Source organism: Chaetura pelagica, unplaced genomic scaffold (assembly GCF_000747805.2).
Source record: "Chaetura pelagica isolate M959 unplaced genomic scaffold, ChaPel_1.0 scaffold210, whole genome shotgun sequence".
Lineage (NCBI taxonomy): Eukaryota > Metazoa > Chordata > Aves > Apodiformes > Apodidae > Chaetura > Chaetura pelagica.
Window position 1 is genome coordinate 1,000,351 of NW_009951862.1, and position 23,258 is coordinate 1,023,608.

A 23,258-nucleotide genomic window follows, 5' to 3' on the forward strand; every position below is an offset into this window, starting at 1 on the left:
CAGGAATGAGTGTGTTTCTCTAAGATGTCCCAGGAAGAGGGATCAATTCAGCTCAGGCATTGTCCATTGTGCTTGCAATGGCCTGAGTCTGCAGTGGGGAGGGACTGCATTGCTTTTGTGGCAATGGATATTTTGGGTGTCATCTGTACTTGCCTAATGGGGAATAAGAGTTTTTGCTGCTTGTTTTCAGGCAGCTAAGGTGAGGGCAGCACAAGGTGTTGTGTCATGACAAAGAGCAAGGGAATGGAGGGGCTCTTGCCATGTGGGTCTTACTCAAGTATATATTACCAGTGCATTTCTCATCTGCAGTCTGGTTCTGGCCATGGTTAATGGGAAGGGGGCTGTGCTCTACTAACTGTGTCTTCCTCTTTTGCTGGCTCTTTTTTTTTTTTATGGCACCTTCTCTCTGCCAAAGGCTTCTGATGAATCTGTGCTGAATGAGGGGGATGGAGGCCCTGCTACAGAGGAACAGTTCTTGGGAGAGGTATTTGTCACCCTCTAGACTAACCCTGATGACCTTCTGGGTATTTACTCTGTTACTATTAAGAGTGTTTTGTTTTGTTGGCTTTTCCTGGTGCTGAGGATATAGAGAAATACAAGGAGTTACTTAGAATGAGTAAAATATGGGCTGTTAAGTTGCTTGGGATTTTCATGTGAATAGGTTTTGGTGGCAATGAAGAAGGAGCTCATTTTTTAACAGTCCAGTTGGCACAAGTCTCAAGGACTTTATTCTGCTGTAATTTTCACTCTGAAATGTCCCTAACATCGTGTACTAAATGATTTCCTGACACAGCTCTAATGCATTCCTTTTTTTTTTTTTTCCCCCTTTTTCCTTCTTTCTTTCCTTATTCCTTTCTTCCCTCCCTCTGGTTGATTATCAAAAAGCTGTCAGCTTATTCCTGCCCTGTTTCTAGGTGTAAATCTTTGCAGAGAGGCAGCCTACCAGCATGGGTGGTAAATTGAGGTCATCCTGAAGCCACTGGATGGGCACCCGGTTCCTGGAATAGTCACAACATGCTCTCAACTCTTACCAAATATTTACCTTGCATTATCTGACAGCATGATTTTCCAGATGCTGAGCTTCTTTCAGACTTTCCTCCCCATCCTAAATGCCTGCTCCTGGTCAACTGTGTACTTGCTCTTCATCCTCTGAAGTGCAATTTCACTGATAAGCAGGGTGTGCAGCAGACTCTAGGACTCCCACTGCACATGCTAGTGCACTGGCTTATGACAGAGGGGACAGCTTGGGGGACCATTTCTGTGCTTGTAGTCTGTGCTGTGAAAATTGATGGTGCCAAAGCACTACAGTGAACCACACTGAACTTCTGTGTGGAAAACTAAGCACATGTTCATGTGTTTTGCTTACCTAGGGGGTATGCCTAGGGCAGAGAGTTTCAAGGATGAGCTGAAAGTCCTGGTGGAGCAAAGTGAAACCTAGGTAGCATTATGGTAGACTTTTTTTGTGGGGGTTGAAGAGGAGGGAAGGGAGAAGGTTTCTGATTCTGTGGCTGTTTTGCTTTGAAGGGGTTGTGTGTACATGTGCTTGTGCAAGTCAGTACCCAGGATCCTGGCATCTGGTTGCAGCTGTTTGTGATCTCTAGGTATACACGTGTGCTTATATAAAGCTTCCCTGGTGGGTAGAAATGTGGGGCTTTCAGAGCTTTTTTCCCCTTGGCATCCATTTTATAAAATGGCCCACTCTGGTCTGTCAGAACAAGGATTTCATCGTAGTGTGTTTACATGCAGCTTTGATAAGCCCAAGCCTTCCTTGGTGTGCTGAAGAGGTGACTTTGTGCAGGCACTGGAGGAAATTGGTTATCCTGTGCTGACAGTGTTCTAACAAATGACAGGGATACTCTTTCCTTCTAAGTTAATGAACTCCCATCTCCTTGACAACTGGAAGTGTGAGGATCTATCTTTAACTAGTGATAGGATGAGAGGAAATGGGTGTAAGCTGTGCCAGGAGAGGTTTAGGTTGGATATTAGGGAAATTTTCTTTACTGAAAGAATGGTGAGGCATTGGAATAGGCTGCTCAAGGAGGTGATGGAGGCACCATCCCTGGAGGTGTTCAAGAAGCACTTAGATTTGGCCCTTCAGGACACAGTTTAGTGGTTGTGGTAGCTGGATTATGGTTGGACTCCATGATCTTGAAGGTCTTTTCCAACCTTAATGATTCTATGATACTCACTTTTAATGCAGCAGCTGTATTTTTTTAAAATATGTGTATGTATTCCAAGTACTTACACAATCTCAACAATTATGCTTTCCCTTCCTCTTAGGGGATGAAGGACCATATACAAGAAACAGAAGATTTGAAATCTGCGAAGAAGCCATTTAACATCTCTGTTAGTGGAGGTAAAAAAGACCTTCATCATTATTTCATTCTATCTGCTGATACTTCTGAATTCTGGTGGTGGTACTAGTGTTCCAGTGAGAAGGCAATTTCTGCATGGATTGTGAAGGATTATCATGATTTGCCTCTTAACTCCCATTAATTTCACAGCAGTCTTGAGGCACTTGAAAATGCATCATCTTAGGGAAGGAAAGGAACTGTGTAGCACTTGTCTACCCCATTGGTGAAATGCAGTTACTCTGGGAGGTTTCTGGTACAAAAGAACACACACCTGATCAGGCATGGGGTGGTAACATCACTTCTTGTACAGAAATTCCCAAGGGATCTTGAATAACACGGAAGCCATTGACTCCCTGTCCAGGTTAGACTTAATTTCTGGGACTGCATATGCAGGGTGGCTGTTTCAGAGGTCACTTAGACCTCTAGCATGGTGTTCTACAGCCAGGTAAGTGGTGCTTGGCAGTGCCCCACCTGATGTGACTGTGACCATAGTGTGCCAGAGTCTGGAAATGAACTTGAGCATCCCTGGCAGGATGAAATCCCTGTAGGCCTGGAGCGAGCTGCTTTGCCGAGAGCGCGGAGCAGTGCTGTGTGGTTGGACAGCATCACCTGCAGTTGCATCATATGGAGGTGACTTCTGTGCCCTGGTTTGAAGATGCCTTGCTCTCTTGTTGCAGATGTGGATGGTTTGATTACCCAGGCCTTGCTGATGGGGAACTTTGAGAGTGCAGTGGATCTGTGCTTGCACGATAACCGCATGGCCGACGCCATCATCCTGGCCATCGCAGGCGGGCAGGACCTGCTTTCTAGGACACAGGACAAGTACTTTGCTAAGATGCAGAGCAAAATTACCAGGGTATGTTGTTTTTTGGGTTTTGGCTTTTTTTTTTCAGTTATGCTACAACATGCATGTAGGCCTTTGGCAATTCCCTTTTTCACCTCCAAAGTTTTCTTGCCGTTTCATAGGTTTATTTCTGTGAGAGGCTACTATGTATTCAAGTCATCCACAAGATCTTGGAGCACAAGGATTTCTGTTATTCTTTTTTAATCCATTGTTAGGGAGAGGAAAACCATGCTGCCAGGATATCAGTACACAAGAAGAGTCTTCTTTACCTTGTCTCCAGTGTCTGAGTTTCATATACAATAGTAGATTGTCACTGATAAATATCTTAAGCAGCACACAATTCAGCTTGTCTTACCACATTTTTCAAGGGTTGCACATGACCCGTGCTCAGTGCCAGTGGCACTATGTTCATTTCTGCCTCCCCACCTGGAGTGCTGTGTCCAGGTCTGGAGGCCCCAAAACAGGAAGGACATGGAACTCCTGAAGAGAGTCCAGAGAAGGGCCATGGAAATTATAAGAGGGCTGGAGGAGTTCTGCTCTGGAGACAGGCTGATGGAGCTGGGTTTTTTCAGCCTGGAGAACAGAAGGCTCCAGGGAGACCTTAGAGCACCTTCCAGTGCCTGAAGGGGCTCCAGGAAAGCTGGGGAGGGGCTTGGGACAAGGGCAGGCAGGGAGAGGACAAGGGGGGATGGATGAAAACTGGAAGAGGGGAGATTGAGGTGAGACATGAGGAGGAAATTCTTGAGTGTGAGGGTGGTGAGAGCCTGGCCCAGGTTGCCCAGGGAAGCTGTGGCTGCCCCATCCCTGGCAGTGTTGAAGGGCAGGTTGGATGGGGCTTGGAGCAACCTGGGCTTCCTGTCCATGCAAGGGGGTTAGGACTAGATGATCTTTTAATGTCCTTTCCAACCCAAACTGTTCGGTGGTTCTGTGATCAGTCTTAGCAGGTTTTGCTGATGCTTCTGCATGCACAGAAGAGTGTGCCCAGGGGAGACTGATCTGTTGTCTAGGAGGAAGTGTGTTATGGCCATCTGGTTATTATTCTTTGCAGCTTTTTGTAAAGCTAGGGATTCTTATGCTGCTCATTCAGCCCTTTCTTCTTTTGACATAAGAAGGTAGCAGCAGGAGGGGGAAGCAGGAGAAGTGACTTTAAAAGAACAGTTGGTTTGGCCACTTACGGAGGGGGGGAGAAAGTTGCTCGTGGTCACTTTTTAGCTGTCTATTGTCAAAGAAACAGGAGGAGGAAGCAGGAGAAGTGACTTTAAAAGAGCACAGAACAGTTGGTTTGGCCACTTATAGGGGGGAGAGAAAGTTGCTCATGGTCACTTTTTAGCTGTCTATTGTCAAAGAAGAGTGTTATACAGTAGCAGGAGGCAGCCTGCATGGGCATGTGCTTAAGTGCTTTCCTGGATCAGGACTGAAGGCCACAAAGCACAGTCATCTGGTGAGTTAAAGCATGCAGCACCACAGGCTAGGGTCTGTAACTGGGATTTTGCTGGTGGACAGTGAAAAAAGGAAAATCTCAAATGTTAAGACTCTGCAGGATTCTTTCTCCTGCCCCCAGCTCCTTTCTTGCCACTGGTCTAATCAGAGGAAGGAGAGTGTTGTAGTGTGTGGGAAATCACTGAAGTTCATCCTTTGGGAAAAGGTATTTTTATGGTGACCTGAGCAGTTATCTGTTCCTGTGCTAAAAAGGGACTGTGGAGCTTGTGGTTAGGAACTTTCTTTTGTTGTTCAGGTGTGTTTTTTGATTTCCTGGACCCAAACTGCACACTTAATGTTTATTCAGCTGTTTCTGAGCTTGAAGTCTTGGCATAACATGGACTTTGTTCACTTAAGCAGCAGCACAGCTGCCAAGTCTGTCTTTTGTCTGGAGCAAAATAACTGGAGGTAGAGTTTGGGACAGAAGAAACTGTAATTTGGTTCTGAGGGTTTGTGGACAGGCAGCCTGTGTGGTGATTAGGTGATTTGACAAAGCAAAATTCATACCCCTTGCTAGGCATTGTGTAGAAGATTTATAGCTAATTACTTGGCATGCTGTCTTTTGTGCTGGAACATCTTTGTGCTGAAAACCACCTGTAGCAATCCCAGCTTGCAGAGGTTTGTGCATTCTTTTTTTTTGTGTGCTTTGTAGCAAGAATAATTGGTGCTTCTGTGTTACCTGAGCTGGTTTTGTGGCTTTCACTGAACTCCTTCAGAAGTAAAATGTGCTCCTGTGCAACTGAGTTGCACTGCAGCATCTGCAGGTCTAGGCTGTTCCTGGCATCACTGAGATGTGGTGGGATGACTCCTACAGCTGGAGCAGAGGAAGGAATGGGTACAAGCTCTTTGGGAAGGACAGGCAGGGGAGAAGAGGAAGGGGTGTCACCCTCCACATCAGTGACCCACTGGTGTCCCTGGAGCTCCACCTGGAGATGGATGAAGAGCTGATGGAGAACTTGTGGGTCAGGATTAAAGGGAAGACGGGGGCAGGTGATCTCATAGTGGGGGCTGCTACAGGCCACCAGACCAGGATGAGCAAGAGGATGAGGCCCTCTGTAGACAGATAGGAGCAGCTTTGCTTTCACTGGCCCTGGTCCTCATGGGGGATTTCAACCACCCCAACATCTGCTGGAGGGACAACACAGTAAGGCAGTAGCTGGGGAGGGACTCCTGACGTGTAGTGAGAGGGCAAGAGGCAATGGCTTTAATGGGGAAGAGGGGAGATTGAGGTGAGACATGAGGAGGAAATTATTTGCTGTGAGGGTGGTGAGACCCTGGCCCAGGTTGCCCAGGGAAGCTGTGGCTGCCCCATCCCTGGCAGTGTTGAAGGGCAGGTTGGATGGGGCTTGGAGCAACCTGGTCTGGTGGGAGGTGTCCCTGCCCATGCAGGGGGGTTGGAATTGGATGATCTTTAAGGTCCCTTCCAACCCAAACCAGTCTGTAGCTCTGTGATCAGCTGTGACCCTGGGTGCAGAGAGGTGCGTACACTCAAATAGACACCAAATTTACCTAAAAAACCATGGAAATCCTACAAAGCTCTTAACTGTGGTTTCTCTTCTTGTCTAGCTCATCACTGCAGTGGTAACGAAGAACTGGAAAGAGATTGTACAGTCTTGTGACCTGCAGAATTGGAGAGAGGCTTTGGCTGCTGTGCTCACTTATGCTAGGCCAGATGAGTTTGCAGCCCTCTGCGGTAAGGACACTTGACAGATTGGTGTCATTTATTCCACCTACAGCAAAACTACACTTGGCCACAGTTGTTTTCTTCTCAGGAATCTATCGTAATACCTCACTAGCTGCTTTGATGGATAATAGAGTCCTTCAATCCTGTTGCAGAGGAGAGGAACCTCTGAGATGACATGTTCCTTCTATGTTCTCTGATTTTCTGGGCGCAGGACCCAGATCCTTCTCAGCAGCTGTGTCCTTGTATTGCCAGTGTAGTGAACAGCTGCTGTTCTCTTACTGTTTGCAGATGGGTAACTGTGGTCCTGATGTGACAGGTGTGTCAGCCAAGGAACCAGTCTCTTGGAGTGCTTGTGCATGGGGCACAGGTAGAAGTGCTCCAGGGAGGCACTTTGCTCATCTTCCCCAAGAGCAACTTTGGCAGCTTGGAGGAGTCCTCTTTTACAGGCCTTTAGCCTGACTGGCCTCATGTGCTGTGTGGCTGGATTTAACTCACAGGGCAGCTCTGTTGCCAGTAGCTGTGTGCCCAACAGCCCTGTATCACAAGCCACAGTGTCTTGGAGCTGTGTGACTTAGCACATGCCAGCCCAGAGCAGGGTCATGGCTTGGTTGGTCACAGCACTTTGGCCATGGGACTCTCAGCTCCCTGAATGAAGGGACTGCAAAAAGCAAGTGGCAGAGGGGAGAAACCAACCCTTGTGCTTTGTCATGTCAGCAGTCCCCTCTGACACATCTCAGGCTGGCAGGAGTTGGGCAAGTCCCTGCTGCAATGATGCTGACTGTCTCTGAAGTGCCCTTCTGTCCTGGATGCCAAAGTATCTCTTTAGCAATGGAGCCCAGAGGCAATGTGCCTCCTCACTGTGCTGAGCTGAGACCCAACAGGCTTCCCCAGCCTGGGCAGTGATAGAAGCATCACAGAAGTGACTCACCAGCATCTTTGTTGATGTTTTTCCTAGATCTCCTGGGTAACAGGCTGGAGAGTGAGGGGGACAGCCTTCTGCAGACACAGGCTTGTCTCTGTTACATTTGTGCTGGCAATGTGGAGAAACTCGTTGCTTGTTGGACCAAAGCTCAGGATGGAAACAGCCCCTTGTCCCTTCAGGTTGGTAATTCTGTTAAGAGAGATGTTGGAAGTAACACACTGCAACCATTTGGTGTTTAAATGATCTAGTGTAGAGCTTTGTTGCTGTCTGATAGCAGAATGGATCTCAGGATACCTTTTGGAATGGGTGGCTTCTGTAGAAGTAACAAATAAATGTTATCCTGGAAGATCTGGTGTGGATCACAGTGGCCCTCATGTCTGCTCTGGCCTTTAGGCAGTCTTTTTAATAAGCTTCTTGTGGAAAAAGGTAGCTGTAGGGTTTGGTGTAAAGCAGGGGATTTGAACACTTGCATCTTTTGCAGTAGAGGAAAACTTGGATGTTTTTGCTTTTGGAAGAGTGGTTTGGGTGTTCAGGGGAAGAAGTCTAATAAATTAGTTAGATCTGGAAAGAAAACTGTATGAAGGTTCTCGTGAGAGCTTTCTCTAGGGTGTTGCACATAGTGAGTTGTGTTTCCAGCAGTGAAATGTGTGGCAAAATAGCAAGTATCCTGGGGGAATAGGTTTGATGACAGTGAGATGAAACAATTGTGAAATAATTTACTTTATACTATAATCTTAGTTTCTTCCATCATTGCTTTGAAGGACCACCTTTAGAAGGTACTAAAAGTACCTGGCAAAATTTCCTGGCAGTGCTGTGAGTCTCTTCTTTAGTTAACTGAAGGAACTGGAGTATGTGAGTTCTGCTTCATGTTATTAACGCTCTCAATTTTTTAATTAATCACAATTAAGTTCCAGTCTCTTATTTATAAGGGTTTCATGTACAGATTTACCTTCAGTTTAAACTTGCCTTTTGGTTGAATTCCTTTGCTCTCTTGGATACTGAAATTGAAAAATAGTGCTGGAGTCATAATGAGGCTCCTTTTCTGTGATGTGGAACTGATGAAACTCTGTTATCTTGATTTATTTTTTTTACTTGACTTGTTTTCTGTGATGTGGAACTGATGAAACTCTATTTGTTATCTTGATTTATTTTTTTTACTTGACTTTTATGAAGTGCTGATTTGTTGGGTGAAACAAAAAGTGAATTATTGAACGGTCAGTGAATAGTCTTATTAGTGATACCTGGTTAAAATCCTGTGTGTCATATGCTGTCATTGAATCTGTTACAAGATTTTAAAGAAGAATTGCATGTTAATACTGGCAAATGGAGATTTGTAGTATCTTCCAATCTAATACAGGGAGAGTCAGAAAAACCTGAGAAAACTTACCAGAAAATGTTCCTGTAATGTTCCTGCTAAGTGTAGCTTAGCACTAGGAAGAAACCCAACCCAGATCAGCTCTGGTATTTGAGGATATGCAAGGAAGGCAAGATAGGGAGTATTCCTGGGGAACATCAGGAAAACCATCTTTGCAGTAACAACCAGAGAACCATGGACAACTCTCCCAAGGGAGATGTTAGATCCATTTAATTAAGGTGGTTATGAACTAACTTCCTAAAATGCTGCAAACAAAAATGCAGCACCTCAGCACTGATAGTTCTGATGGGCATTGTATTTCCTGTTCACTCTCAGGGCTTTGGTCAGTACAAACAGTTCTTTTGGCTTTGAACTCCACCCGATGTGCTGCTGGCTTTGCTGTTAGAAGCCAATTGGTGTGTGGTTGCTGTTCTGTCACGTCTCATGCCAGGAAGAGGGTGCTTTTAGTGCAGCTGTCCAGGCATCCTGTGCTTGGCTTGGGTTTCCCATTGAGTGGGAGACCTTCTGCAGGGCTGCCCTGAAGAACAGCCCTCCACAACAGTCATCAGCCAGGGCCTACTATACCCTGGTGTTCTCATTTGTGGGTTGTTGTTGTTTTCTTGTCCAGGATTTAATAGAGAAGGTCGTAATCCTGCGCAAAGCCGTGCAGCTCACCCAGGCTGTGGACCCCAATGCTGTGGGGGCACTTTTGGCTGAGAAGATGAGCCAGTATGCCAACCTCCTGGCTGCCCAGGGCAGCATTGCTGCAGCTTTGACCTTCCTCCCTGCAAGCACCAACCAGGTACGGGGCCTTCAGGGTTTTATTCTCCCTTTCTGTGTAGCAACAGGTGTATTTTGAGCAAAGGTCTCTGCGTGGTGCAGTTAGCCAGTAGGGCTGCCATTTGAAATGCATCTTAGGGTATGATGGTCCAGCTCTTTCCCCTCTCCATGTGTTGGCCTCTCTGAGCTGGCAGAAGTGTACATGACCTTGTTTTTCTCCCTCTTCTTTCACACCCTTGTCCTTGAAGCCAGTGACTGCCTATGGGGCAGCTGTCCCTCCAGTCCCTTCCCTGGGTAACCTGGGCCAGGGTCTCACCACCTTCACAGTCAAAAATTTCCTCCTCATGTCCAACCTCAATCTGCCCTCTTCAGCTTTAATCCATTCCCCCTTGTCCTCTCACTACAAGCCCTTGTCCAGAGCACCTCCCCAGCTTTCCTGTGGCCCCTTCAGGCACTGGAAGGTGCTCAAAGGTCTCCCTGGAGCCTTTTCTTCTCCAGGCTGAACACCTCAACTTTCCCAGCCTGTCAGCAGAGCAGAGCTGCTCCAGCCCAAGGATCATCTTCATGGCCTCCTCTGGATGCTCTGACCCCATGGTAAAAGGCCACCAAATTAGTCAGGCATGACTTGCCCTTGGTAAAGCCATGTTGGTTGCCGCCAACTACTTCCTCATTTTCCATGTGCCTTAGCAGAGCCTTCAGGAGGATTTGCTCTATGTTCTGGCCAGGCACAGAGGTGAGACTGGCCTGTAGTTCCCTTCCTTTTTTCCTTCTTGAAAATGAGGATGTTTCCCCTTTTCCAGTCAATGGCAACTTTTTCAGGCTCTTATGACTTTTCAGATACGATGAACAGCAGCTTTGCAACTTGATCAGCCAGTTCCCCCAGGAACATCCCTGGATGTATTTCATCAGGTCTCGTGGACTTGTTCACCTTCACATTCTTTAGATGGTCTCAAACCTGCTCTTCTTCTGCCTGCTCCTTGACCCTTGGTTGGTTGTTTTCTTCTGAGTTCTTATCTTCCAGCAGCTGGCATTTGTACAGACTGACTTGAGAACGATCCAGGCCAAGATGGGAGGCGCGGACACGTAAGGTAGTTCCGACAGCCCCACGTGTCATGCAGAAAACACTTGTCCCAGACAATAAAGCAGAACAGGCTTCTGAGAAAGAGAGAGAGCTCACCAGCATGTTCCAGTCAGCCTCTGGTTGTGATGCCCTGAGTGACAGGCAGTGCAGTTAACCTTCCTTTCCTGTCTCTTTCTGGTTGCAGCCGAACATCGCGCAGCTGCGGGACAGGCTGCGCAGAGCACAGGGGGAGCTCCCAGTGGGGCAGGAGGCCCTCAAGGCACCATCTGGAAGACAGCCCATGCCCAAAGGACAAGCTGGCCCTATGGCTGGACCCCAGGCTCCAGCCCAGCAGTATTACCAACAGGTAAGTGGGTTTTGGCAGTCAGGGAGGAATACAGTGCTTGGGTTCTGGATGGATAGAGGAATTTTTCTCCTTTCTCAGTCTGATCTGGGGCTGTGTGACATTGCTGTGCCCAGAGCCTGGTGGTGCAAGTCATGGGTGCTGCTTCTCAATCAGTGTATTTTGCCTGCTTTATTTCTTGACTGGAAACGTGTTGAAACAGCTTGCCAAGCAGTCTGCTTCTGAAGATCAGGTGTTTTCCCTCTTGGTTTGAGAAGGTGCTTCAGTGCCAGGGAATGACTGTGTGGGAAGAGCACTACAGGATTTTTCTGTTGGTGCTCTCCTAGTCCCTCATGTCATCCCAGCCTTGGGTCTTGCTCAAGCTGCTCAGCAGTTTTTTCTGGTGCTGATTATTTCCTCCCCCCAGCTCTGATGTTGGCTACAGAAGTTGCTGAGCAGTGGCAATGACAAACTGAGGGCAGTTGTGGGTACAGCCTACGAGGAAAATACCTTCCCAGCTGGGTGTAGGGGGGCACAGGAACAGGGACAGGGGGTGCCATAGGATCAGAGAGGCAGGCCTGGCCTGAGAGTGAGTTGTGTCAGAAGAAAGGCCAAGTGAGTATGGGAATAATAAGGGAGCTAGGGGCTCTGCAGAGATGAAGAGGAGAAATGGAGGAGGCAGGTGCCCTAGTTTTATCTCTAGCCTGAGAACCATGCTCCTTCAGCCCACAGTGGCCATCACTGGAATGTGGTGCAGTGGGCAGCCCTGGCTGTCTGCATGCTTAAAGAGCACCAGCTTGGACATCAGGAAAAAGTTCTTTGCTGTGAGGGTGGTGAGAGCCTGGCCCAGGTTGCCCAGGGAAGCTGTGGCTGCCCCATCCCTGGCAGTGTTGAAGGGCAGGTTGGATGGGGCTTGGAGCAACCTGGGCTGCTGGGAGGTGTCCCTGCCCATGCAGGGAGGTTGGAACTGGATGGTCTTGAAGGTCCCTTCCAACCCAAGCCAGTCTGTGATTCTAATCCCTCAGCACAGCATCACAGCTCATTTTGCCCTGCTCTTCATGGCTGGGCTTTTCTGAGAGTGCAGTTGTGTTGGTGCAGTGGGTGTTCCTCTCACACAGAGGAGATGAGCACAAGCAGAGCCATGTCTTGGGAAGTGCTGCCCTCCAAGCACTGCCTGCCAGAAAAATGGGAGCAGGAAGGAAGGCAAGCTGAAGAGTGGGGATGAGTTGGGTTTTGTTCTCTCCCTCCTGACATCAACTGTTGTGTGTGCCTTGGCCCTCTCTCCAGGTATCTTTGCCTATCTAACCAGGTAGATTTCAGAAGAGACAAAGCCTTCTTCCTGTTCATACAAGCTTACCTTGCTAATGCCTTTTCACATTATTTTAAATGCATCATTGTCAATAATTAACTCTGCTGTTCTTCCCTTTGTCTTTGACCTTCTTCTTTGCAACCCATGAATTGCCTTGAGAAGCAATGCTGCAAATTTTCAGTTAGGCTGTGACAAATAGCAGGTGTCCTTTACATGGTGTGATCTTAGCAATGCACTTGAAACCAGAGTTCCCTCTTTCTCCTACTGTTTCAGGGATGCCTCAAGCTATTATTTAAGCAAGGCCTGCTTGTTAATGAGGCCAGATGTATCACAACCCCATGAACACACTTCAAGTAGGTTACCTGCTGTGTACTTGGCTTTCCAGGGATCTCATCCTCATCAGGAAGAGTTTGAAGAGGATAGGTACCATGTCAGAAAGGTGCCCAGTGGTATACTGATGAACCAGAATGGAAAGAAATAACACATTTGACACTAAGGATACTTGTTTGTTTGGTTTCCTATAAGAAAGTTCATTCACAGGACTCATTTGGGCTTGAAGCAGCTTTTGTTTAATTGCTGTCCTAAATAGCAACATGTTCTTCAAATTTTATTTCCTTTCAGCCTAGGCTTTTGAACCTTCTTTTTCATCTGAAAAGAACCAGGCATGAAAGAGGATGGAAAAGTCTTGTTAGATTACTCCAGTGATGAGTTATGCAGACATGAACAGTGGTTGTTGTGTGGCTGACTGCACCATTAGCCCAGCACTGTGCAGGGTTAGACACTGATAAGCTGACAGCCAGCTGAGCCAGCCAGGACTTGAGGGCCACAGCTTTCCCTCTGCCTGTGCTCAGGTGGGGTGTCCAGCTCCTGACCCCAGCTGTGCATTCCAGTGCTGGGCAGCACACCCTCTCCTTGCACAGGGCTCAGAGGTTGTTGATTTCTGTCCTGTCAGAAAGGTAGTAGAGGTGGTGTGGAGCTGAAGGGCTTTGGAGTGGCAAGGAAAGAAGATAGAGTAGGAAATAGGAAGCTAGAGGAGGAAGATAGGCTGTGGGAGATGGGAAACAATTAGCATGAAGTTGACACGTGCAAGAGTTGAATAAAACAGACAGCTCTTGTGTGAGGCAGCATGTTTGAATTGAATGTGGAACTTGGGACTTCCAGCTGTGATTAGTGATGCTTGGTGTCATGCAGTAGCCTGGGGAGAGCTTCTGCAGTAGGAACATGTGGTGAAGGAGGCAGACCCAGCTCACTGCCACATGTAGCACTGCACTCACTCCACAGCCTATTGCAGCTGCCTCTCTGCTGTGCTTTATCTTCACTCTGCAATTCACTTTGGCTTCAGTGCACAGAGATTTCATCTGTCTCAGATACACTTTCTCCCTCTGAGATTTTATGGCTGTGTTACAAGTGCCAGCATTGCAAACCTTTTTGTTTTCACTTTTTTGCTTATCATTTTGTGAAGCCCTTTAGACTTTTTAATGGTGTTTTTTTTCCATGATTGGTATTTCTTTGTTCGATTCAGGTTAGAATTGCCCCTACTGTCACTACCTGGAGTAACAAAACTCCTACTGCCCTTCCCAGACATCCTCCTGCAGGCTGTCCCTCTGACACACAGGTATAACCTTCATTATTCCTCTCTGAGCCCCTGCTCCACCCCAGTATATATTCCCCTGGTGTAGTCTGTGTGCTTGACACAGTCTGCTACAAATAGGTGAAAGGAGCAGCTTCCATCTGTGCTCAGGTTTTGCTCCTTTTACAAGTGCCAGCATTGCAAACCTTTTTGTTTTCACTTTTTTGCTTATCATTTTGTGAAGCCCTTTAGACTTTTTAATGGTGTTTTTTTTCCATGATTGGTATTTCTTTGTTCGATTCAGGTTAGAATTGCCCCTACTGTCACTACCTGGAGTAACAAAACTCCTACTGCCCTTCCCAGACATCCTCCTGCAGGCTGTCCCTCTGACACACAGGTATAACCTTCATTATTCCTCTCTGAGCCCCTGCTCCACCCCAGTATATATTCCCCTGGTGTAGTCTGTGTGCTTGACACAGTCTGCTACAGATAGGTGAAAGGAGCAGCTTCCATCTGTGCTCAGGTTTTGCTCCTTTGTGTTTCATGTTACCACTTGATTTTTCCACCAACGCCCAGATGAGGGGCTCTGGAAAGCCTTGAGTTAGGAGCTCAGTGTGACCTGAGCCCTCCCAACCCTTGCCCTACAATGGAATATTTGAAGTGGGAGGATACTTTTTCCTCTTTCACATGGAAATTAGAAGCTTCAGAATGAATGATGAAGCTGTTCAGTTGAGAGCTGTGGATGGTGTGGTGCTCTTGGGCTGCCCGAGTAACAGGCAGCACTGGCAGGGACCTCTTCCTTGTGCAGCAAGGTGTGTGCTGCTCTGCTGCTGCTGAAGTCCTTGCACGTCCAGGCTGTGCTTTCAGTGTTACACTGCTAAGGCACTGGGGTGGTTGCAGGCATTTGCCCCTGTGCTGGTGGCTCTGCCAGGGAATGTGGTTTCAGGCCTCTGGTGATGTTGTTCCAGCTCTGTTGCAGCACTGCAGTACTGTTGCTGACTAAATCCTATCTCCCTTTTTCCTGCAACCTTTTTTGTTTCTTTTTCTCCACAGGGAGACAACCCACCTCCTCCAGGGTTTGTGATGCCAGCTGCCGTGAATCCCAGTATGCCACCCCAGCAAGCCACCTCTTCCAGTTACAGCCTGTACTCCCCAGCAGGGACCCGCCCAGTGTATGCACAGAGTGAGTAGCAGCAGCTCCCCTGTCCCTCCTACCCAGCCAGTCCCCTCCTTGGGGTTGGGCAGGTTCAGACCGAGCCAGTCCTGCATTTCTTGGGGGAGGAAAGAAGCTCCTGAGGTGACATCTGAGGGTGGTCGTTTCTTGGTGGGGTCCAGGCATCAGGCACTTTTCCCTCAGCTGGCAAGGGGTCAGTCTGCAGCTCTGAGACTCACTCCTCAGTTGTCCCTTCCTAAGGGTGTTCTGGGGTCAGAAACACCTCAGTGTGAGCCCTGGAGAAGCAGCATGGGCCTGGCATGGAGGGGCCTGACTCATCTGTGTGTGGCTGGGCCGTCCATTTCCCACTGGGACTCCATAAAGATGGGAAAGGGCATGAGGAGATATGAGCAGTAGTAGAGGGGAGTGAGAAAGGGGGCAGGGCACTGACACACTCAAAGCAGGGGACTGAAATTACAGGCATCAGGGAAGAAAAAATGAATGTAGATGGACAGAGAATAGGCAGTGTCACAGTATAATTCTGGTTGGAAAAGACCTTCAAGATCACTGAGTCCAACAACCACCCTAACTCTGCAGCATCCACCACTAACCCCTGTCCCCTGGCACCACATCTGTCTGCTTAGATATTTCCAGGGATGGTGGCTCAACCACCTCCTCAGACAGCCTGGATCACCAAGTCCAACTCCTGCCCCAGAACAGGACAACCCCAAGGTTCACACCATGTTCCTGAGGGCATTGCCCAAATGATTCTTGAATACTGTCAGGTTCTGTGCCATTACTGCTTCCCTGGGGAGCCCATTCCAGTGCTCTACCACCCTCTGGGTGAAGAACCTCTACCTAATGTCCAACCTAAACCTCCCCCTGCACATCTTCCTACCATTCCCAGTGGAGTTCAGCTGCAGGACCTGCAGTGAAAGGCTTACATTCACTTCCAGAAGCTGCCATTCACTTCTTTGGCTTAGGTTTTCCCTTTGTGCAAACCTGGGACAGGAGTTTCCCTTCCCTGAGAGACATTGTCAGGGTTGCAGTAGTCAAAAAAACCAAACCAGAGCAGCAGAGTCCATGCTCCAAGTGTCAGTGGGACTCCTGACAGCCAAGACAGTCCTGTCCCTGGCTCCACACTCCCAGTGGCACAGGCTGAGGTGTTGAGCAGTCCTGCAAGTGCAGGCAGAGTTGTGGGAGCCAGGGTTTGGCTGGGCAGGTAAGTGATTTGGAAGGGGAAAGGGTGGGAAGAGAAGGAGAGTCAGGTGGAGAAGGAAGCAGAGGCAGAGGAAACCTGCTCCTTTGTTATGAACTCACTCACTGAATGTCTTTTCTCCCTGTTTGTAGCATATCAGGCCACACAGCAGTACTCTTGTGGAACAGGGGAACCAGCTCTCTATCAGCCTCAGCAGCCTGTCCCTGCTTCAGCCTCTTACCCAAACCCTGCCCCTAACACCACCCCTCCCTACCCACCCTCTGCTCCTGCTCACTCTGTGCCCTCCCCACTCTACCCCAGACAGCCTCAACCCTCCCCAACGAGCCTGAATCCCATCTCTTCCTTCCCTCTCCCTCCTTCTGGTGCATCCTTTCAGCATGGCAGGCCAGGACCTCCAGCAACTTCTCTGGCTTACGCGTTGCCTACTGGACCAACAGGTACTCTGCCTGCAGCCAGTGACCTTCCTGCATCCCAGAGAACAGGTCTGCACTTGGATGGGGGGTACAGGCTGGGGGGTGGGGGGGTTGCTTTATTAGTCAGTTCAACGTGCACCTTCCACTCATGAACTCTCCATAAAGAGTTTGCTTGTGCTCAGAGGTCAATTCAAAGCATTTCTAAATCACACCAGCTTCCCTGTGCAGTCGTTGTTTCTCTTGCCAACCAGACCTTGTCACAAACACAGAGCTTTTTGTCTTGTCCAAAGCTGGGTGCTACACTTGTTGGGAGGCTGTCATGGGCTGTGGGTGGATGGTGCCACAGTTTGTAACCTTCTCAGCCTAACACCAAGACCTGCTGAGTGGCTGGAGAGCAAAATACAAAAATGAGCCAAAGTTTTCCTAAAGCCTGCAGAAATTATCCCACTTCTCACAGAAAATTTTGCAAATGTGTTTTTTTGGTTTTTTTTTTTCCCCTGCACCCCTGGTTTGAGAGTGTTATTTCAAGCCCAAGATTGGCAACATTCTGAATTCAGGCATTTCCTGTGACATCAGCTCACTTGCCTTATTTTTTTCCTAACCACTTGAGGTGATGGGATTTACTGTAGCTGTGAAGGCCTTTAAAGATCAGAAGGGATTTAGAAATGCTTTGACATGTATCTTTCCTGAAGATATTAATATGAAGCATGCATGAGTGGCTGACACATAAGAGCATGTTTGAGCATGCATGGTGAGAGAGCATGCACTGAGATGGGGCTCAGGGTCTCCTTGTGACTTGTCTGGATTAGACTGTGGGACAGTGAGCTTGCAACCTGTCTCTCAGCAGCCTGTGAAACAGAGCAACTTTGCATTCATCAGGCAATGCAGGAAGTATGAGAGGTTCTTTTCTAAACCTGGCCATAAACATACTTTGCACCCAGGTGGTCCAGCTGAAGAGTCAAGGACCAGATCTGAGCAGTAGAAGGATGTTCCAGGGGTGTTGACTCTGCCTGACAGCCTGGAGAACCCCACAGGGACTCCCTCTCTTTATTTAAAAGTCTGTCAGGGGTGATATAGTGCAGCAAAGGCACATTTCTTGCCTTTTGTCTTGGCTGCAGCAATCCTGTGAGTAGGTGCTTCTGGCATGTGTGGGGCTGGGAGCTCACACCTCTCAAGGCATCACCTTCACACACACGCTCATCTTTTGCACACAATTGGTCTTTCCTCTGTCAAAAAATAGGAAGGGCTGGTGTTGGGTGGCTGCCAGGGGTGAAGAGGCCTTTTCTCTTCATCCTGCAGCCAGATTTCATGTCCTCTGTTCTTGCAGATGCTGTACTGTGACCTCTCCTAACCCCATGTTACAGGACATGTCAAACTTGTATCTCTAGGCCAGAGGAATTATTGAATAGGACAGAGGTGTTGGATGGGGCTCTAGATCTGGGATGTGGAGCAGCACATTATCATGTAGACAGCATAGATTCTGCACCTCCAAATAAATGCAAGGAACAGGGAAATTGTTCTTTGTTAAGCATTTAATTACTCTGCTTGTGTCACTGGCAGGCACTTGAGATCTGTCTGCCAAGTTCCTTGTGTGAACAATGAGGTGACAGGGTGGGTGAAGCTCTGGGCAGTAGAAACCACAGACACAAGTGACAGCACCAGTCAATTTATGGAACTGTGTGGTCTCTAGAGACAGGAGGGCCACAGAGATGATCCAAGGGCTGGAGCAGCTCTGCTCTGGAGACAGGCTGGGAGAGTTGGGGTGTTCAGGCTGGAGAAGAGAAGGCTCCAGGGGGACCTTAGAGCACCTTCCAGTGCCTGAAGGGGCTCCAGGAAAGCTGGGGAGGGGCTTGGGACAAGGGCAGGGAGGGAGAGGACAAGGGGGGATGGATGAAAACTGGAAGAGGGGAGATTGAGGTGAGACATGAGGAGGAAATTCTTGAGTGTGAGGGTGGTGAGAGCCTGGCCCAGGTTGCCCAGGGAAGCTGTGGCTGCCCCATCCCTGGCAGTGTTGAAGGGCAGGTTGGATGGGGCTTGGAGCAGCCTGGTCTGGTGGGAGGTGTCCCTGCCCATGGTAGAGATGTTGGAATTAACTGATCTTTATGATTCCTTCCAACCCAAACCCTTCTATGATGATTCTGTGATCTTGTCTATGTCATTTAATATAAGGGGAATTGAAGCAGCTGTTACCTGCATGGCCTTGCTAGATTTCCTTTCAGAATTAAAGGTTGTCCTTACTAGACTTTTTAATAAAACTTTCTGAGAGCTTGTGCTTTTGCTGCTTGTGTTCCTCACAGCAGCTGTGGTGAGAAGGCAGCCAGTGCAAAGTGTCAGACTTTGAGGAACACAAACTTGGGCATCATCTCTTGATTCCTGGGAAACACCAGCCTGGGGCTGAAATGCAGAGCTGAACTCCAGGGCAGGGAGAGGCCAGGTGGCTCATGCCTGTGAGCTGCTGGCAGCCAACTTCTGCCTGCAGCTGGAGATGTGTGGGGAAAAGATAAGAGGTGTCTGAAGAACTATGCTCTGACCTCTTCCAATTTTTAGATTACACCCTTCAAAACAACATATATGTAAATAAGAAGGGAAAAAAAACCTTGCCTTGTACACTGTCATTGCTGCATTTACATGCTTCACCACCAACACATTTTCCAGAGTAGCCACATTGCTTAGTGAAGGATGCCTGAGTGAGAGATCCCACAGAACCACAGAAATCTGCATCCAGAGGTAGATCTTGCCTGTAACTTCATGTTCCAGTGCAGGGTGGATAGTGATGCTGCTCTTGGCTTTGCAGGGTGGGGATGATCTCAGCTGGGAACATCACGTTTCACTTTGCAAATCTGATTCATTTAAAGGCAGGGGTAAGGGAGGAAGGAAAAGTATCTCAGGTTTCAAGTCTTGAAAAGCACTTTGCTTTGACTAGCCTGGATTTAAAGATGCCCTTAAAAAAAAAGGAAGGGTGCTAATAACATCTTCTGGTTTTGCAGGTGTGTGTATAGAAGCATCAGCATGTTAAGCTGTGCTTGGAGCTCCAGGAAGCAGGAATTTAATTTCATTTTCAACCTGTCCCTGTTTGTTTTCTGATAAATCAGTGAACCTGCTTTCAATGCAGTTTTAATTTTCAGAGTTTGGAGTCTTGTTTGAAATTGTGATAGAGCAATTCTTAGCCAAGGGAAGAGTTTGCACCAGAACTCTTGAGTGCTTCAGACCAACAACTCCAGGGACTGGAGTTCTCATCCCCAGTGTTTCCCTTCTCCTTGAAAAGGCAAAGGGTTTTTTGGCTGTGTTTTGCCACTTGGATTTGTTGCTCATTCTGAGCAGGCAATGTGTCTTTTCACAGGGTCAAAAAGCTGTTCAGTTGTTAGTTTGCTTGAGGTTTGTTGGTTTTTTTTGCTGGATGCAGTTAAAAGTGTGCCCCTTGATGTCCCCTTTGAAATAAAGTATTTTAAACATCTCCTGAAAAGCTTTCAGGAGTGAAAAAACAATGGTGCTCTAATTAGTCTGGCTGGTAAGAACAGAAAAGTGAGAACACAGGAAGAGATAAGAAAATGGGCCAGGACTCTGCAACATTGGTTAGAAGCAACCAGAAACATGATCCACTGCATGGAAGGAGCAACAGGCTCAGGCAGGCAAAAGCAATTCCACAGGGTGGTCTGAACAACTGACTTGTCTCTAGGCTGGTGGTGTAATTAGGTGGGGTTTTTTTGCCCTGACTTCTGGTGCTCAGTGAAACTAAATGGCTAATAAAGACATAAGACAAAACAAAAAAAATGGTTTTTATGTTCAAAGGAAGTATTTTAGTTCTCTTTGCATTCTATCTGCAGAAAGCCTCCCAGCTCAAGACCAGGCCTCTACCTTCGCAGAGGATCTAGGTACCACCTCACCTGAAAATAATCACAGCCACTACATGAAATGACATGGACAGCCATCAGTCATGGACTTGTTCTGCAGAGAACATGACCTCTGATGCTGTTTGCTAATTAGCTTTTAAATTGATTTTTAATTCCCTAATTTCAACAAATAACAACATATCTGGAGTTTTTAACCACAGGAACAAATGTTGGTTTTCCTTTTTTAAAGCAGGTTATTCCAGGAAATTACCAGCAGTAACAATTTAGAAGATTTTTCTTAACACGTTTCCAACTATTTGCACTGCAGAAGTTAGACTTCCTGTATCAGAAATAATCTGGGGGTTTCTGGGTAGGGAGGAACAGAGGAGCCCCTGGGGCACATGGCTGTTGGGAGATGGCCTTTGGTTAAAGAGAAAGAACATGTGAAAAGGGCTTAAAATTGTTTACCCTTTTTAACATGCTCTGGATGTGAAACCTGTTTTCACAGAAGTGGGGGAGCAAGTGAAATTTGAGCTCAATGCAGTGATGTTAAGCTGAATTCTTCTGCAGTGATGTTAAGTTGAATTCTTCTTCTGCTAGTGAATTCTTCTGCCAAGTGAAAAAAATACTGTGGTGAAAAAGTCCATTGAGCAAATATTTGGTTTTGTTGGCTTTTTGTGGCTTCGTGCAGCAAATCCTAATGACTCTGTGAGGCTGTGGTGTTGCTGAGATGTAATGCTGTGATTCCAACACTCTGTGATGACATGGGGAACTGTTTCTAATGCAATAATGTGGGCTTTGGGAGACCAATCTTGGAGCTGCACAGATCATGCTTTCTGGGAAGGACAGAAGGTTTGATACAGAACTGGACTCAGAGGGAATCAGCTCAGATATCCTCTGTGCTTCTTCCAGTTTCAAACAAATTGCCCCAGGTGCAAAAAAGCTGGATATTGCCACCTTCCAGCTGCTTTTGGGACACACAGCACCTGTAAACCTGCTGTAGCTGGCAGGGGAAACCTGGTTTTATGGCTCTCTTGTGTCTCCAGGGTGGCTGGGTGAATGTGGCCTGAAATGGTTAAGGCTTCTGTTGCCTCTTATTCCTTCTTCTGTGTTGTGTTGCTGGGGAATGTCTTAACTGCCATGTGTGCATCCATCACACTCCACAACTGCAGCACCAGCCCCCTGGGAGATGGATGCAGCTTCATGGTGTTATTCACCCCCAGCTTCTGACACCTCTGCTGCTGATTAATGTGTGTAATAATCTTATGGTGACCATGAGAAGAAGAAAGTTCAATACAGGTTTTCCTTTCTATCTTGACTTACACAGTGTGTAGCAGAGCTGTGGTTTGGGCACACTGAGCAGCTGCCTGCCTTTTCAAAGGGCATGTCCTCTCAGAGTTGTGGTGTTTTGTTTTGTTCCTGCAAGAAAAGAAAATGTTAATGATGCATTAAAAAAAATAAAAAGGGTTGAACCTGTCAAACTTGAGAACAGTTGGCCAAGATGCCAGACCTGTGCAGTGGTTACAGAGCCTGAAGGGCCTGATGCCTGGTGTGTTGGGAGGCTCTGGCTGGCACAGGAGCTGTTCTGATCCCCAGGGAAGGGCAGAGGAGCAGGCAGGTGAGGGCAGGCTCTGCCAGTAGAGCCATAGTGGGGAGCTGGCCCAGCTGAGCTCAGGAAAGCATCACTACCCTCCTCTGAGGTACTTATGCCCTGTTTTCTTTCTTTCCCAGGGCCTCAGAATGGGTGGAACGACCCTCCTGCCTTGAACAGAGCTGCCAAAAAGAAGGTATTCTAGGAAATCCTGTCTTGACACAATTGAGTGCTGGCCACTTGAAAACCAGTCACTTAAGCTGCCCCTGGGAAACTCGTTGGTGGAAGGAAAAAAAAGAAGAGTTAGCAGCAAACAAAAGTGCACCTTGTGAGCAGAAATGGTCTTTATGCCTCTGCAATATGCATTCTCTCTCCAAATATTTAAGCCTTCAAAGAGATGGTGGCTTTTTTGCTCAAGTTCTGGTTGTTGCAACAACATTGGTCCTGGTTTGAGGGAAGAAAATACCTCAAACTGTTTTCAGCTGCAGTGAAGCAGATGAATTTTACAGGAGATGATACTTAGATGAAATGATGAGGCTGTGAAGATTGTTATAGATTACTGATTTCAGCTTTATAGATTACTGACTTTCAGCTGGAGCTGAAAGCTTTTTATCCTGATTAAAGGTCTGACCCCCAAGAGGTCTGCTGAGAGGAAGGCAGTTTTCCTGATGGAGACAACATAGTTTTGTAAGACAGATTCAGGTTGCAGCAGGACAGAATAACTGGGGACAGTTGCTACAGAGCAGACTGAGCCTTTTCATCCCCTGGTGCTGCTGTAGCCTTGTGCATCTCCACAGCAGTCACTGTCATCCACTGTCCTCTGAGCCTGGAGCAAACCTCTGGCAGCAGTGTCTCTGTGTTTGTTTCCCTTACGTCCACTGTCTGAGGCTTAGGAGACTATGAGCTGTTGTAAAATAGAAGAATCATCTGGCATTTCAAGCCACAGCCTGATTTGCCAAAACTGTTCTCCACCCCAGCTCACAACTCAGCCACCACTCCAAAAGTTTATTGCTGTGATTCATTAATTTTATCACTGTATTTTATTCCTGTATGATTTGCAGCAGAGATCAATACCTCACCTTGTAGTTTCTTTCCTCTAAAACATGTTCCTGAAAACCCCCTGTGTAAAGACTGGCAGATGCTTAGGGAAAAATCTCAAATGCACTTAAAATTTTGGTGCAAATAGGTTTGCCAGAAGCTTTAAAGGTTTTTAGAAGGTTTATTGGTGTGTGTTGCTGTCTGTCCTATGTAATGTGTGGACAAAAATGAGCCCTTGAAAGTGAGAGACAAAAATGTAAATATAATGACTCAATAGTAAGAGTAGATGTTAGGTGGGGATTAGTTTTCACTAGT

At 47.4% G+C, this 23,258-nt stretch overlaps 1 protein-coding gene across 1 annotated transcript in view; it reads left to right on the forward strand.

The window, feature by feature from the left end:
* SEC31A (SEC31 homolog A (S. cerevisiae)) overlaps window positions 1–23,258 on the forward strand; it is a 44,277-nt gene that overhangs the window by 16,376 nt on the left and 4,643 nt on the right. The window contains exons 12-21 of the mRNA XM_009993868.1: window positions 2,281–2,356; window positions 3,032–3,210; window positions 6,244–6,370; window positions 7,317–7,462; window positions 9,266–9,439; window positions 10,683–10,844; window positions 14,753–14,882; window positions 16,203–16,508; window positions 22,046–22,101; window positions 22,365–22,378. Coding sequence (XP_009992170.1) covers window positions 2,281–2,356; window positions 3,032–3,210; window positions 6,244–6,370; window positions 7,317–7,462; window positions 9,266–9,439; window positions 10,683–10,844; window positions 14,753–14,882; window positions 16,203–16,508; window positions 22,046–22,101; window positions 22,365–22,378 — 1,370 coding nt within the window. The remainder of the gene's footprint in view (window positions 1–2,280; window positions 2,357–3,031; window positions 3,211–6,243; window positions 6,371–7,316; window positions 7,463–9,265; window positions 9,440–10,682; window positions 10,845–14,752; window positions 14,883–16,202; window positions 16,509–22,045; window positions 22,102–22,364; window positions 22,379–23,258) is intronic.